Here is a 17,425-nt window from a genome sequence, read left to right as displayed (position 1 = left end):
GGTGTGTTATCTCTCTTTTCCGGCGTCTCTTCCTCGGGCGGTGGTCACGGCGAGCTCGCGGCAGAGTGCTTCCTCGGCGTGGACGCGAGGCGACGTGGCTCGGTGGCTTGATGGCGCGCGAAGAAGAAAGGAAGGAGAAGAGTGAGAGAGGATGGCGGTGATGATGGGGCTTGGTGACGAGTGAAGATCAAGCTCGGGGCTTTTTTTTCTTGTCTGGTTCTTTCGGCCGAGTGATGTGAGGAAGGAGAAGAGAGAGCAGAGAGAGACCGAGAATGAGAGAAATAGAGAGAGTGAGGGATGGTGAGGTGGCGGCGAAAGAGAGAGGGAGAGTGGAATAAGTGGCCATGTGGCACTCTCTCACCATGCCACACGTGCACAGGTGGTCCACTCAAATATTGACACGCCTCTCTTAAAACAACCCCCTTTTCCTCTTTTTCTTTCAATCTCGTCCTTCAAAATGTTGCACATAAGTCCTTTTAAAATAAAACCTCACAATTCTGTCCTTAATTAAGTAAAAATAATCTTGAAAAATAACCGAGAAAATTATTATTATTTCCCGTTATCTTGAATATATTTAAGGGATTCCGGAATTTATTTTTACTCTTGAGATTTTTTAAATCCCCGAGTATGTTCCGAATAATAATATTAAATTACTCGAATATCCTCATTCCAAAATTTCATCGACCTTAAATATTATCATTTTCCAAGATATTTATAATCTAAGGACGTCTCATATGCAACAAGAATTTGAAATAAAACCCGTCCATTTTATTCAAATTCACAAGTCGAGCGTTTACAAAAGTTTATACATTACAATCCCTACCCCCTTTGAAGAGTTTCGTCCTCGAAACTTAAAACAGAGTAGGGTACTTCTTTTGCTTCTCACTCTCAAGCTCCCATGTAGCTTCTTCTACAACATGCCTCTTCCACAAAACCTTGACCAAAGGAATGGTCTCGTTCCTCAAAACTTTATCTTTGCGATCATGAATCTCAACGGCCGGCTCTTCATATCTGATTTCAGGACAGATCTCAACCTTTTGCTCTTGTAAGATATGCGAAGGGTCAGACACGTACTTCCATAGCATGGACACGTGAAACACATCATGAAGGTTGGACATAGATGGCAGTAATGCCAAGCGATAAGCGGTCTTGCCTACACGTTCAAGGATCTCAAAAGGTCTCATACCTGCTCAATTCTACACATGGAAGAGGGCACGGTTAAAATCCAAGTCACAATCTCGAGAATGCATAACCAACATAGACTAGCTTCTCAAGGCCTAGTCAAACGAGATTTAAACACAAAATGCTAGTTCTCTCGTTACACTCACAAAGCAACCACTCTCGTGGTTGACAAGCAAACGTCTACGCAGCTGGGTTGTCCGAAGGCTCAGCGGGATCCTCCTCGGAATATCCCTCGTCACAGTCAACCTTCTCGTCATCATGCGGAACGACCACCGGAAAAGCAATCATTGGGGGTAAGGTACTCATATACCACATCGCGTCATGACGAGGAACTCAGTCTGCATTTGTAAGAAAGCGAACGAGGGACAATCAAATTCCAGCGTCAGATAAGTGCAAACAAATACGCTCGACCAGGTCATCGGATACATGCAAACAAATACACTCGACCAGGTCATCGGATACATGTCCAGAGCCGCCAATATTATTAATTTTCCCTTCAAATAATAAGCACGTGAGAGTCATGTGCTCAAAATATAAATTTTAACGGAATATTTTTGACAGAAGGGGCAATACTTTAACAGAACGAGAGTTCAGGTGATTTTTTGTGACTTTTTCGAGTTTAAGGGGCAGTTCGTTACCGACCCCTAAATTCAGGGGGTATTCTTGTAATTTATCCTATTTATAATCTAAGGACGTCTCATATGCAACAAGAATTTGAAATAAAACCCGTCCATTTTATTCAAATTCACAAGTCGAGCGTTTACAAAAGTTTATACATTGCACACACTATTTTCAGCATGTGGTATGGATGCGAATGAACAAGTTTACCCCCTCGCATTCGGCGCTGGTGATTCAGAATCTACTGAATCGTGGGTTTACTTCTTGACAAGGTTAAAGGAAGCAATCGAGGAGAGGTCACATCAGGTCATAGTGTCTGACAGGAACGCGGGAATCATTAACAGTGTGAAAAAGGTTTTCACTAACTCAGACCATGGTTATTGCTTGTTTCATCTTTTGAAGAACGTGAAGAACCAAATCAAAGGTCTATCAAAAGAGGTGAATTGGACGTTCTATGCTGCAGCAAAGGCATACACGTATGCAGAGTTTGAAAAGTATATGCTTATGATAGATGAGGAAGATCCAAGAGTCCGAGCGTATCTTCAGAATGACGTAGGCTACGAAAAATGGGCTCGTAGTTTCTACACGGAGAAGAGGTACTCAATAATGACATCAAACAATGCCAAGTCGCTGAATGCAATGAATGTCAAACCGAGAGAGTTCCCTATTGCCAAGCTATTTGATTTTATCCGGGAGAGAATGAGTAAATGGTTTTACGAACGTAGAGAAAAATCGTTGAGAACGTTGACGATCCTTTGCGTTGACGCGAATAAAAAACTTGAAGAATACCACGCTAAATCTACTGGAATGGGGGTACGTGATAGGCATTCAATTTTTAATTTTTTTATAATATGTTTTTTATTATAACCCGTAAACTAAATGGTATTGGGTGCGGAACAGGTGCATCCATCATCGGTGTACGAGTTTGAAGTCGTTGATAGAGAGGGGCAAAAGTGGGCTGTAAATTTGAGAGAGAAGACATGTAGTTACCGTGTCTTTCAAACTGACAACTTTATCTGTCCCCACGGCATTGCGGCTTGCGGTTTTCGAAACTTCGCAGTTGAGAAGTACATATCAAATTACTACACCACCGAATATTGGAGAAGTTGTTATGCAGGTGTAATTCATCCAATTGGCAGCGAGGAGTCGTGGAATTTTCCAGAGGAAGTCACGCAAAAAATAGTAAATCCACCTCATGTTGCGGCTCGTGCCGCCGGAAGACCAAAAAAGAAAAGAATACCCTCTCAATGGGAAGGGGATGAGGATAGAAGGAATAAATGCAGTCGGTGTGGTGGAGTAGGACATAATCGAGCCACATGTCGCAACGCGATCCCGACCCACCATAGCCGACCCCGAACATGAGCTCGATTGTTCCTTTTTTTTAGACTTTTTATTTGATGTACCAATTTGGATTTGTACTTTACTTTATTTCTTATTTAGTTTGTTATGTTTGTTATGGATTTTTATATTTCTCATTCGTGACGTTTTAGTCCTATTAAACAATTTACGTGACGTAAACGTCACGAAATCTATTGTTTTACTGACAAAGAAGTCACGAAATAACAATTCTTCGTGACATAGAAGTCACGACATCCAATTGTTTTTGTGACATAGAAGTAACGACATCCAATTGTTTCGTGACAGAAACGTCATGAATTCCTGAAAGTTCCCGAAAGTTTGTGACATAGAAGTCACGAAGTTCGAGCCATTTTCGTGAACCATGATATCATTCGCTGTTTTGACCGAGTTGGTAATTGGGATATGAATTTTTAATAGCAATAAATGGCATTCATAGCAATTAAATTACTGAACAACCAACTTTGGAAGTTAGGTAAGAATATTTATTTTAGCATTTACTTACTACAAAAGTTAGGTAAGGAATCCTCATATTTATCCGACCTTTGATATTTACCTAATATCAAACTGATAATATTGTTTGAAAGAGTCTAACGGTGAAATGGATGCTAAAGATCCAACGACGAAGGGAAGCGATTCGAGTAAAAAAGTTTCGACGGTGAATGAGACGTCGGAGATGCCTTCAGGAAGTGCAAACTCGACCGCGAGATATTACATGATTCCATCTCCGCGCCCTCCCAGGAAATTAAAGAAGCGTCATGACATGAGCGAAGCTGAATACAACGAGTATGTAGAGATGCATGCAGGTGAGGATTACAAATCTCCAGTTTTGATGGCTAACTCCGTTCTTCAAGAAATATTCGGCGAGAATTGGGAGGAATTTTTGAAATCAAAGGGAGCTATTGTCGAAGACCATAAAGATTTGCCGGCTTGCCAAAGGGGGGTGGACGGAAAGAAATAAAATGTAGTTCGAGATGAGGTACTCAATATTTACAATGTTTTAATGTTTTAATGTTTTAATGTTTAGACGATATCACATGTTTTAAAACTATTTGTATAATTCTCCTCCTATGTTCATATGTTTTTAAGACTTTTTCTTGATGTACTAATGTTGGGTATGGACTTTTTTTTCCAATTTCGTGACTGGTATGTCACGAAAAACTACCGTTTCGTGACTTGAAGACTTCTTTTTTGTGACAGGAACGTCACGAAGTCCCCATTTTTCGTGACAGAGAAGTAACGAAATCCCCATTTTTCGTGACAGGAACGTCACGAAAGCCCAATTCTTCGTGACATGAACGTCACAAAGTCCCCATTTTTCGTGACTGGAACGTCACGAGATCACTATTTTTTCGTGACAGGAACGTCACGAAGTCCCCATTTTTCGTGACAGTAACGTCACGAGATCCGTACCAATTAACCGAAACTCATGATCTACTTCGCTCATTTGATATCGTTTGGTCCTCATAAATTTCCTTCTAGACTCTTAAATGAGTTGTTTTGGGAGGACTACCAACGCTATTAATAAAAAAATTCCAACATTAAGGAGAAATTAGAGTTGAAAACGACATGTCGGACGACATGACGTTCAACCTCATTCACCTATGTTCATATGTTTAGAGTACTTTAAATTCTGTTCCCTTGAGATGATGAAATGAAATGGGACAAATGAATGTATGTCAACAACACTTCACGATACAAAACAAATTAGTTCGTCAAGATGTTCTAGGTAAGTAGAACTCACTTACCATTTATCCTTCTCATATTTTCTTGATATTCTAGGTAAGTAGAACGGCTGTCCATTTATTTTTCAAATTATATCATTTTAATATTCATAACAACCATTGATCCCCTACGACGGATTTAATGAAAAGCAGAAGAGATTTCTCATTAAATTCCATCAAAGGGAACAATTTCGTGACTGGTATGTCACGAAAAACTACCGTTTCGTGACTTGAAGACTTCTTTTTCGTGACAGAAACGTCACGAAGTCCCCAGTTTTCGTGACAGAGAAGTAACGAAATCTCCATTTTTCGTGACAAGAACGTCACGAAATCCCAATTCTTCGTGACATAAACGTCACGAAGTCCCCATTTTTCATGACAGGAACGTCACGAGATCACTATTTTTCGTGACAGGAACGTCACGAAGTCCCCATTTTTCGTGACAGTAACGTCACGAGATACGTACCAATTAACCGAACTCATGATCTACTTCGCTCATTTGATCTCGTTTGGTCCTCATAAATTTCCTTCTAGACTCTTAAATGAGTTGTTTTGGGAGGACTACCAACGCTATTAATAAAAAAATTCCAACATTAAGGAGAAATTAGAGTTGAAAACGACATGTCGGACGACATGACGTTCAACCTCATTCACCTATGTTCATATGTTTAGAGTACTTTAAATTCTGTTCCTTTGAGATGATGAAATGAAATGGGACAAATGAATGTATGTCAACAACACTTCACGATACAAAACACATTAGTTCGTCAAGATGTTCTAGGTAAGTAGAACTCACTTACCATTTATCCTTCTCATATTTTCTTGATATTCTAGGTAAGTAGAACGGCTGTCCATTTATTTTTCAAATTTTATCATTTTAATATTCGTAACAACCATTGATCCCCTACGACGGATTTAATGAAAAGAAGAAGAGATTTCTCATTAAATTCCATCAAAGGGAACAATTTCGTGACTGGTATGTCACGAAAAACTACCGTTTCGTGACTTGAAGACTTCTTTTTCGTGACATGAACGTCACGAAGTCCCCAGTTTTCGTGACAGAGAAGTAACTAAATCCCCATTTTTCGTGACAAGAACGTCACGAAATCCCAATTCTTCGTGACATAAACGTCACGAAGTCCCCATTTTTCGTGACAGGAACATCACGAAATCCCCATTTTTCGTGACAGAGAAGTCACGAATTTCCCATTTTTCGTGACAGTAACATCACGAAATCCCAATATTTCGTGACAGGTACGAATGATAAATATAAAAATTAAAAAAGAGGTATTTTACAATACCTCATTTTATTATTTTGTAGTTGTTTAACTTGAGTACGGTACGACCTTCGAACCCGTTACCTAGAGGAAGCCATATAGCAATCGTCTAGGCTATCGGGAGAGTCGTGATAGGTGGAGCATTAAATTTAAATTTATACAATTAAAAGCTGGAGTTCAGGTTAGACTCGTTATACTCATTGTTTGTGACAGGAACGTCACGAAATCTCACTTTCGTGACATTATATTAATTTGGGAAAATATCAAAATCTCTCTTTATAAAATTTTTATATTAATTTTTTAATCTAATTTTTTTGTATGTAGAATAGAAAATAAAAAATTATTTCATTAAGGGTATTTTGGGGAGTTCAAATTATTTTTTTGTAAAAAATAAACGAAAAGGTGATATTTGTAATATAATATTTTTTTTAGGGTATAAATCTCGCATTTTGATTAAACACGAGGGATACTCTTGATATTTTCCCTATTAATTTCAAACTTATTTTATTAAAATAATAAATATAATAAACATGTGTCTACTTTATTATTTTCATGGAAATTAATTTAAAACTTATTTTATTAAAAATAATAAAAATGTGTCTACTTTTTTCGTGACAGAGAAGTAACGAAGTCCCCATTTTTCGTGACAGAGAAGTAACGAAATCCCCATTTTTCGTGATAGGAACGTCATCAAATCTCCATTTTTCGTGACAGGAACGTCACGAGATCACTATTTTTCATGACAGGAACGTCACGAAGTCCCCATTTTTCGTGACAGGAACGTCACGAGATCACTATTTTTCGTGACAGGAACGTCACGAAGTCCCCATTTTTCGTGACAGTAACGTCACGAGATGCGTACCAATTAAGTGACATCAAGAATCTATTTGGCGTTGTTATGAAATCATATGAATTGTATTTCATATAATCACATCCAAAAGAGTATAGAGTTACATATTTAATAATTTACTGGCCCCTATACGTACGTATAAAACATAGACCATGTCTTCGTGACGACCTTGTCACACAAATTCTACAAAGGAGAATTAAGAGTCACACCGCCATCACAAAGACATTCCAAAAGAATACACTTCACCCTATTTATAAGATTTGGATCACTAATCACTTCTCCTACTTTCAATTCTCTTCGTCTGACTCAACATTGTTTGCGATCTTTAATGCCCCGTGCTTGTACAACTCGGTTGCCATCTTCTTTATGTACATTGAAATATTGTCTTGATGCAAACTACTCACCGGAATCCCATGTATCATAAATTCGGCGGCCTTTACGCAAAACATGCCACAGTCTCCCCTGTTCATGGTTGCTTACTAGTATTAAATAGAGAAATTGCCCCATTTGCCACCAATTTCATAACATTTTCCCACTTTCCACCAAAAGACTAATTTTTCCCAAAATGCCACCGAGATGTCAACATTGTCGACATCTATGTCAACAATATTGACATCTCATAGTGAAGGAAAAAAATAGATGTCAACATTGTTGACATAGATGGTGGCATTTTGGGAAAAATTAGTCTTTTGGTGGAAAATGGGAAAATGTTATGAAATTGGTGGCAAATGGAGCAATTTCTCTGTTAAATATACATCAAAATAGAACATGATAAACAATTATGAGAAGAGATCTTACCCATTGGATTGTTGTGGCATAGGCGCTATTACTATTTTAAATGGCTCCGAGTTGCCATCTGCTAGACCGACGACGCCCAACACAATGGGGATAAAATCCGCCATCATCCGTATGCTATCACGAACATTGCGTGCATACTTCGAGTCCATAGAGTCGTATATTGTTAGCGCTCTACGGCTTAGGGAAATTACGACAAGGAGCCAGTGGTCCGGCACATGGACAGGGACGTAGATAGTGTTAACATCTGCCCATGGAGTGTTTGCAAAACCTGTTTTTTTCGGCAGTTATGTAGTCAAGAACAACTAAATGGTCCGTCCAATCAAACCCGTCCTTATTCTTCGCTTTGGACCAAGCATCATGGCATCGGGTGAGCATTGGTAGAAAGTACGAGTTGGTTGTCGTAAACGGCTTTCGGACATTTCCATACTTCCCCTTCTTTCTCAAGTAGTAGAAAATGACGTCCATATGCTGCAAAATAAAAAATTCACATAAATCAGTGACATATAAGTGTTCACTTCGTGATAATAATGTCACCAGATTCATATCTTCATGTGGTGACACCAACACGGTTTCTGGTGACAATGTTGTCACGTAGTAAATATTAACAACAAACAAATAAATGCAGTTGACTATTGAGTATGTAGAATAACAAGCGAAATCCAAGTGAATTCATTCAGAAATCCAGGTTCAGAAATTCATTGTCACGACATATAGAATTTATTACATGAAGTTCAAAAAACCAAATAAAAAACACGTCACAACAAAGCTAGAAAAACCATGGTTTTATCTTTTTACATTCGCACAAACAAAAAACAATCCGAAGTGCAATGGTGTTTGTCATCCTTGGCTCTAAAAAACCTGGTTGAGCGGACGTACCTCTCCCGTAAGCCACTCAACCGGGGTCCACAAAGAGTAAAACCAAGTCTTCGATGTAATCTCAACCACCGTAAAATGGAACGAGGGGGATAAATCTTCTTCTGGTGACTTGTACTTCGGACTGCTGAAAAATCACAAGTATTAGATCTCATTTTTATTTAAAATTACCAGACAATATATGTAAGAAGGAGAAAGATACTTACGCATTTTTGTGATTCGATTTAAGACCAACTTTAATCCATTTAGCCATTGCTGCAATATCTCCCTCTGAAATCTCGTCTTTAGGGTAGGAGAATGGATAGACTGACGGTGGCCGAAGTGGTCGTGTGAACCTCGTAAACACAGCCGGCGCGGGTGTCGGTGTGAAGACCGCTGGCGCCCTCCTATGGCGAGTAGGCTTTTCATCTGATGATGAAATCATTATGAGCTTTCCAGAAATCTTCAACAACGAGGAGCAGACCTCATCAGCCGCCTCTGGACGTGGCATAGGCGTTTTAGACTCCTGGGTCTCTTCGGTTGGGGTCTGGTCCTTGCCGCCATCAGCTTGCGTCTGGTTCCCGTCTACTTCTTTTGGCCCTTCATCTTCAGGACCTCTCCCACCGTCTTCGTCGTCTTCACCATCATCTTTTTTCTTTTGAAGATCATCTTCTTTGCAGTTGCCTCCATCAGATGGTTGATCTTCATCATTTTTCTCGGTTTCTTCGTCGTTGTTCAAATCTTCCTTGTCCTTATCATCTTCCTTGTTCTCTCTTTCTTCTTCTTCTTTTCCTTGTTGCTCTTCAACATCGCCGTCCTTCATGGATACATCTGTCCCATTGTTCTCGGGCTCTTCTTCTTCGTTCATATTCTCGCCCTCCTTCACCTCCTTTTCATATTTCTGGAGGTTGACAAAATCATCTTCCTGAGAGACTTGTACTTCTTGCTTGTCCACAACCTCTTTCAAGGTTGCTGAAATGGCACGCATTTCTGTGGACAACTGTTTCTTCCACTTCACAAACTCAAATCTGAAATCTTTCAGATTTTTTCCAAGGCAGTTAAGCGAATCTACGATGTACACAAATAGTTTTGTATTAGTCAGAATAGATTCACAAAATAAAGTTTTTTCGTGACAGTAAAGTCACGAAATCAAGTATTTTCGTGACATCAATGTCAGGAAATCAAGTATATTCGTGAGAATAAAGTCACGAAATCAAGTATGTTCGTGAGAATAAAGTCACGAAATCAAATATTTTCGTGACATTGATGTCACGAAATCAAGTATGTTCGTGAGAATAAAGTCACGAAATAAAATATTTTCGTGACATTGATGTCACGAAATCAAATACTTGAATTCCTGACTTTCATGTCATGACTATACTTGATTTCGTGACATTAGTCTCACGAATATACTTTATTTCGTGACTTTACTGTCACGAATCTATTTTATTTCGTGAGTTAAATGTCACGACAACATTACCTCGGTTGCTGATGTGGGGCATCCATACACTTTTTTCTTCTTCCCTTTCTTCTCAGACGGGCTCACAGCAGTCATCGCTGACTCGATTTCACCACCAATCGGCTTGAATTCAATCTGGAAAACAGATTAATGTGAATAAGTAAAAAAAAATAGAAGTTAGTTAAATGTGCATGTTCTTATCAATCATATTCATACCTCTAGAAATTGAATTTTTTGGAGTTGAGACTCCAAGACCTTCCCTGATTTAGTAGCCCAACGCCTCATTAACGGCCTTGCATGGGCATCGAGTATCGTGGCAAAGTCCAGGGCCACGAATCGTGGTATGCACTCGTAGCTCCAAATTTGGAGTGGGAGCACAAAACCCGATAAGTGGAGTTTTGGGTTCTTACCATCCTTGATGGTCTTGGCCTTGCTCACAAAGCCCTTGACAGAATCTAGAAAGAAGTCCCACGTGACGTTTCCCCATGGGTAGTTGTTGAAAACCATCGGGTCGTCCACCATTTTTATGTAGCTATCGCATGGGAGGTTGACGGTCTTCTTGGCCGCCAGGAGTACATTGTAAAGAAAGTGGAGGAGAAGTAGGCTCACTCTCCTCTCATCTGACCACTTCTTGCTGGTCTCAAGGACTGCAGCAATGTTGGCCCTTTTTCGGCCAAGCACACCATTGCAGAAGGTGTCTTGGTATAGCCCTCCCTCAACCACGTTGGCGTATTGTGGCTGCTCTGCGTAGTCGTAGCTGAATCTTAATCATGTGATCAAAGAAAAGTGCTCTTTGGTGAACTCCCGGGGTTTCCCACCAATCTCCATGACCAGAGATTCGTCTGATGGACAGGCCCCGTCATTAAATCCCGATCTCAACACTAAGTGACTGATTATTTTGGATGATTTTGTGATACATGGCATGTCCAGGAACTACCCAAAACACGTTTTCTTGAATAGCTCTTTTTGGTTCGAGGTCATGCCCGTCTCCCTCTCGAACGCGTCCAAGTTTCCATGGAAGTTGAATGAATACCCTTCTTCTATGTCCTCTTCTTTTATCTTGCGTATGAAACCCTAGAAATTAGAAAATATAAAAGTTAGAACATTAAACAAAATATATACACTCGGTTTCGTGATAACACAGTCACGAAACCCATGAATTTGGTGACATTTCTGTCACGAAACTTCGTGGTTTCGTGACACAATTGTCACGAACTTCATGGTTATCGTGACTTGACTTGACTATCACTTTATAACTATCAATAATTTCATGACATAGGTGTCACAAAACCCTGAAATGTCGTGACACAATTGTCACGAAACCCAAAAATTTCATGACACAATTGTCACGAACTTCATGGGTATCGTGACTCGACTTGACTGTATCAATAATTTCGTGACATAGGTGTCACAAACCCCTGAAATTTCGTGACACAATTGTCACGAAACACAGAAATTTCATGACACAATTATCACGATACCCAGAAATGTTTGACACAAAACAATTCACAAAACCTACATCTAATATGAGCAAGCCTAGAAAAATATAATTTTATTACAAAATACACACAGAATCCCCAATAACATAAAAAAATGAACACTTTTGTCAAACTAACAGGAGACAATAAACATGCAAACCATGAATCAACACAAAATCAAAGTTCAAACACGCAATAAACATGCAAACCATGAATCAACACAAAATCCACACAAAATCAACATAAAATCCACACAGAATCCCTAATAACATCAAACTAACAATTTCATCAACACAAAATTAACATGCAAACCCAAAAGTTTTCATTTTTGTCACGAAATAAAAATTAAGGAACCAAAAAAATGAAATCACGAATTGCAAGTAAAAAAAATCTCACCTTGTGAGGTCTCTCGGATGTAGAAGGGACAGAGGAGTCAGCATTTGAAGGCGACTCAACAACCACCTTCCTCTTCTTCTTCGGCGGCGCAAGAACCTTCTTCCATTTCTTCGCCGGGGAGTTTTCCGTTGGTGGTCACAGGAGGTGGAGTTTCAGCCGACGATTGAGGAAGACTCATCTTTTTAGGGTTATGTTTTGGAAATTTTGGGGGGCATTTGCTCGGCGAACTATTCTTTGTCTTCATTTCTTAGGCGAAGAATGGAATCGAGACGGTTTTTGGAGTGTTGGTTAAGGGAAGTTGGACGGTTTTTTTTTTCGCTCGCTCTCTCTCTCTCTCTCTCTCTCTCTCTCTCTCTCTCTCTCTCTCTCTCTCTCTCTCTTTCTCTCTCTCTCTTCTGGTTACACTATCTCGGTCAATGAAGAAATGAAGAGGAAGGTGACGTGGGTAAGTGAGAAATTGAATTAGGCGGGCTTAATAAGTGGGCCCGTTTTTCAGCCAAAAATCCGACTTTGGCTTGCGTTTTCTTATTTAAATTTTAATGTTCACGGGGGTAAAAGGGTAATTACATAAATCCAAATTAATTCCCAAATCCTATTTGTGACCTTTTTGAAAAAAAGCCCAAAAAAGTAAAAACCCCTTTTTTACTCCTATTTCCTAGGGAAATTGCCCTTAGGAAATATCATAATTTCAAAGGTTCGAAAGCAAAAGCCTAGTTTTAAATGGACCGACTAACCCAGCCCAAGCAAACAAAAGGGTCCACAAAAATACAATCGATCCAAAAACACCCTCTCCCCTTCGTCTTCCATTTTTCCCAATTCACCCGAAATCAAAACTCTCTCTCTCTCTCAGAGACTCCGACCTTGCGAGAGCCGAGCGACCCCCAGAATCCCGCCACAGACGATGATCCGCCGCGCCACCGCCGGTATCCTTCCCCGCGCCGCTGCGATGACCCGGGGGTTCTCGTCCGAAGCCCCGGCGGCGCAGAGCGCGGCGTCGGAGTTCGAGAAGGCTTGGAAGAAGGTGGCCCCCAACACCGACCCTCCGAAGACGCCAATCTCATTCATGAAGGCCCGCCCTCCCACCCCTGACTCCGTCCCCGCTAAGCTCACCGTCAACTTCGTCCTCCCATACACCTCCGAGCTCACCTCCAAGGAGGTACGATTCGCTTTCCCGATTTGATTCGCTCACTCGTCAATGCAATTCGGATTTTACTGTTTTTTATTATCCCGGATTTGTGTTTTGAGATTCGAATTTTTTTTTTTTTTTTTTTTTTTTTTTTTTTTTTTTTATATTCGTTTTTCCTATCTGGTGTCTATGCGGTTTTCATTTTCATTTCGTATTCTGACTATACATGGTTAGGGTTCTTATTTGTGTTCGTTTACCTTTAGGTTATTGTTTTGTTTCATTATGTTGGTTTTTCGCGAACAGGATGATTTCTCTTTGATTTAGGTCTTATCTGAATTTATTTTAGCAAAGACAGAGAAGCTTTAGTTTCTTGTTAGTGTGGAGTTGGATATCCGAATGCAAATTAGGAAAATTCCCTGTTCCGATCAATTTCTTTCTGGTACAACAAGTACGCTTTTTTGTTTATGACAGGGATGGATCCACAAATCAAGAGCTTGCATACAGTGACTTCACTCTCTTACAATATATAATTAAAATTTGATGAAGTGACTAACTTTTTGCTCTCTCTTTACTCAAGCTTCTACTTAAGAGGCAGTTACTTTGAACCCATTGAACGATTTCAGACTTCTCACCTCTTAAGTTTTTGGACGGCACTGAAACAAGTTCCATATTCCTGCCTGTAGCAATAATGATTTTCTTGTGATTTTGATTGGGCTTTGTCTACTGTTCTTGAGGTCACGTCGTTTTTAATTTGCTAATTTATTTTATTAGTTGTTTATAAATGGGTGTCTCTCTTCTTACTGCTCATTGTTTTGTAGTTTGAGAATTGATTTGGTATTAAAGGGGTTTGATGTTAGGTATGGAAGGTCGAGATGGGATAAGTGTGTGGTAATCTTTAAGGATATGGAGTAGTCCCTAACTCCCTATCTTTATCTGCTGCTTGCTTAATCTGTTCTCCCCCTAGGTTTGAGGTTACGTCGAATGTACGGTTCTTTTTCTGGTTTACATATTTAATTTAGATAAGAATATTTTTTACGAAGTTATAAGAAGTTTTGTATGCTATGTCTTACTACAGAAATATGCACTTCCATAGTTTTGTATAATTAGCTCGGAATAACATGCAAGCGTAGATCTATAATCACAATGACTTGGTAAAGCTGGCTGCAAAAGTTCAACAAGGTGTGAATAGAATGTAGTCGTGCAACAAATCGTCTGGTGATTTAATAGGATATATGTTAAGAACAAGGTGTGGATATAGCATATACCCAACCTATGTGTTGAGTTCTTTAGTGTATGTGTGTATTGTTGCATCTTATTTTTATACAGAAATAAGCAAGTACAAATGTGTGCACGTTATGCTCTCTGTATGTATACGAGTATTCACACAGGTTTCAAATGCACTCGATGCATGCATGTTTGAACTGTAAAATAAGTGCATTGTTGTCTCAAGAAAAATGTAAATATTCCTTGTAGTTAATTTGACATATCTTTGTGTTTTTTGCATGGATCAAGTAAGGTCGAGCCCTGCTATTTGCCAGATCTAAAAACCCGAATTTCATAGTAATGTTGATGATTAAAAATAATTAATAGTGATGTCACCTGGATTTAAAAGCTTGACTTAGGTTCCTAAACTCAACGTGTATATACCAAACGTCACTTGGGTTATTATTTCACTGGGTCAATAAGCAATAGTAGAAATGAGATCCCAAGATAACAAACTCTGATAGTGACTGTTCGTCGCTCATGTTTGCTTTTTCTTTTGACAGGTTGACATGGTCATAATTCCAGCGACGACCGGGCAGATGGGTGTTCTACCAGGACACGTGTCCACGATCGCAGAGCTGAAACCCGGAGTCCTCTCTGTCCACGAAGGCAACGACACGACCAAATACTTTGTTAGCAGCGGGTTTGCGTTCATCCACGCAAACTCTTTCACGGACATCATAGCCGTTGAGGCCGTCGAGCTCGACAAGATCGACCCGGCCGAAGTCCAAAAGGGCCTCGCCGAGTATACCCAGAAGATGGGCTCTGCTTCCAGCGACTTGGAGAAAGCCGAGGCCCAGATCGGAGTCGACGTCCACAGCGCCCTCAACGCCGCTCTCACAGGCTAGTTAGTCGTTTTCTCTACACTCGCTCGTCTTGTGGTTTTGTGTCTATTTTTTGGTCAAATCTTTTTCTAACCGGCTTTCGGATTTGATGCTTTCTTTTTCTTTTTATATCTCTGTGCTCAATGTGGAATTGACTATTAATAATGTTGGTTCAGCATCATGATTTCTTAGAGTTGTGCAAAACAGAAAAAGCTCATCAAGAAGCTGTACTTAAAAAAATTCCCTTTTCTGTTGTTTTCGGGTGGAATTTGTTCATTTGGTATGAATAATAGCATTCCCGCACCTTAGCGAAGGTCGGATTTACCAAAAATGCAAGAGATTAAGACGACTCGAAACTTTAAAACTTCATATCTCTACGAGTCGATAATTATATTTCATTGAATATTTTCACAAACTTCTGTTGACATGTTTCTTTTCTTGGATTCCTCTGGCTTTTATAGACAAATCTTCATTCCTTGCAAAAGTTTCGTTAGCAACAGAACTTCCGTTGCAATCCACATTTAATGGGATTGTTTTTAAAAAAATTATATTGATATTATCATTAAAAATGTCAAGATACTAGTCAAACACCGGAAATGTTCTAAAGATCCCAGAACTGGTAAATGCACTGTATTAATACATACCCTTGGGATTTTTAAGAAATGCTTCGAGTGTAAATTGTCAGTTAGGTCTAGTAACAGCTTCATTAGCTGTGAGAAAAAAAAAACTTCATTAATTGTTTATTTTTATTGAAATAAGATTTTATCTTTAGAATGCTAGTATTGTTATCAGCAAGAATCAGAATCCTAACGTCATTTTAAGAATGTTTTGAAAGTTAAATATTCATATACCAATATATGGAACATAAAGATCATAAAACTAGTGAATGCTAGTGTTGTCGGCCCGTCAACGACCGACCGGGGCAAAAGAGTCAACCTAGGCGGAACCGTCGCGACGACTCCCGGCCGACAGGCCAGTGACCTTCTCCCGGCCGGCCAAGGACCGCACAGGAACTCCCGGCCGGCCAAGTCCCGTTCGGCAGACTCCCGGCCGGCCAAGGCCCGTCCAGTCGACTCCCGGCCGACCAAGGCCCGTCCGGTCGACTCCTGGCCGGCAGTCTCCCGGCCACTGGCCGGCCCAAGTTCAGCCGACCAATGGCCGGCCCAAGTGCGGCCAAAGTTCAACCGGCCACTAGCCGGCCCAAAGTTCAGCCGGCCAATGGCCGGGCCAAGTTCAGCCGGCCAATGGCCGACCCAAAGTTCAGTCGGCCAATGGCCGACCCAAGTTCAGCCGGCCAATGGCCGGCCGAAACCTTCAGTCGGCCAATGGCCGGCCCAAGTTCAGCCGGCCAATGGCCGGCCCAAGTTCAGTCGGCCAATGGCCGGCCGAAACCTTCAGTCGGCCAATGGCCGGCCCAAGTTCAGCCGGCCAATGGCCGGCCCAAGTTCAGTCGGCCAATGGCCGGCCGAAACCTTCATTCGGCCAATGGCCGGCCCAAGTTCAGTCGGCCAATGGCCGGCCGAAACCTTCAGTCGGCCAATGGCCGGTCGAAGTTCAGCCGGCCAATGGCCGGCCCAAGACTTTTCACTCGGCCAAGGGGTTCCCCAAACACCCCTTTGTCGCCTATAAATACAAGGGTCCCTCCCTTGACCCAGGTAATCCAATTTTGAGTCCCGAAACGCTGTCGAACTCGTACTTCACTCGTTTCGCTCATCTTTGGCCTCTCACCACCTCTAAAACCTCTATACTCCACCTCAATCCTACTAATGTTGAGCGTCGGAGAGGTAAACAAAGGCCCCCCATATGTTTTCCCTTCTTAGTTCACCTGTTCTTTCTTCCTTTTCAGGTACTTGGACGAACTCAAGGGACATTCACAGCTAAGGGACGACTTGGGATACCAAGTCCGACACGCTCGACCCGAAATGAGACCACTTGGTCCGGCCTTGGGTCTAACCACTTTGGGCTCCTAAATAGTTGTCTGAAAAGGAGCGACAACATTTTGGCGCTAGAAGGAGGGGACCTCCCGACCTTGGTGACGCTCTCCCTTCCACTCCTCTTTCTTGCTACTTCTACGACTCTCGAGAGATGAGTCAAGTTCCCGCCACCCCCGTGGGCACCCGAGCGACGAGCTCGAGATACGGTCTCCAAGGCCTCGTGCATCGTCTAGGAGGGCAACCTCGTGACAACGAGAGCCAGCCCCAAGACTCGACAAATGACCTCGA

At 41.0% G+C, this 17,425-nt stretch overlaps 2 protein-coding genes across 2 annotated transcripts; one reads left to right on the top strand and one right to left on the bottom strand.

Annotated features, from left to right (window-relative positions):
• Positions 1 to 851: 851 nt before the first annotated feature.
• On the bottom strand, positions 852 to 1,184 carry LOC149390340 (uncharacterized). Its single transcript, XM_089619747.1, has one exon. The coding sequence runs from the start codon at positions 1,182 to 1,184 to the stop codon at positions 852 to 854; it is 333 nt and encodes a 110-aa protein (XP_089475873.1).
• Positions 1,185 to 12,779: 11,595 nt separating this feature from the next.
• LOC149390339 (ATPase, F1 complex, delta/epsilon subunit) lies at positions 12,780 to 15,539 on the top strand. Its single transcript, XM_089620656.1, has 2 exons — positions 12,780 to 13,146; positions 14,883 to 15,539. Exons 1-2 carry the CDS (start codon positions 12,892 to 12,894, stop codon positions 15,225 to 15,227), a joined length of 600 nt encoding a protein of 199 aa, XP_089476782.1. The 5' UTR covers positions 12,780 to 12,891; the 3' UTR covers positions 15,228 to 15,539.
• The last annotated feature ends 1,886 nt before the right edge of the window (positions 15,540 to 17,425 follow it).

Source organism: Urtica dioica, chromosome 7 (assembly GCF_054948205.1).
Source record: "Urtica dioica subsp. dioica isolate 48M chromosome 7, U.dioica_male_clone48M_v1_H2, whole genome shotgun sequence".
NCBI lineage: Eukaryota > Viridiplantae > Streptophyta > Magnoliopsida > Rosales > Urticaceae > Urtica > Urtica dioica.
This window is presented reverse-complemented; position numbering and strand designations above follow the sequence as displayed.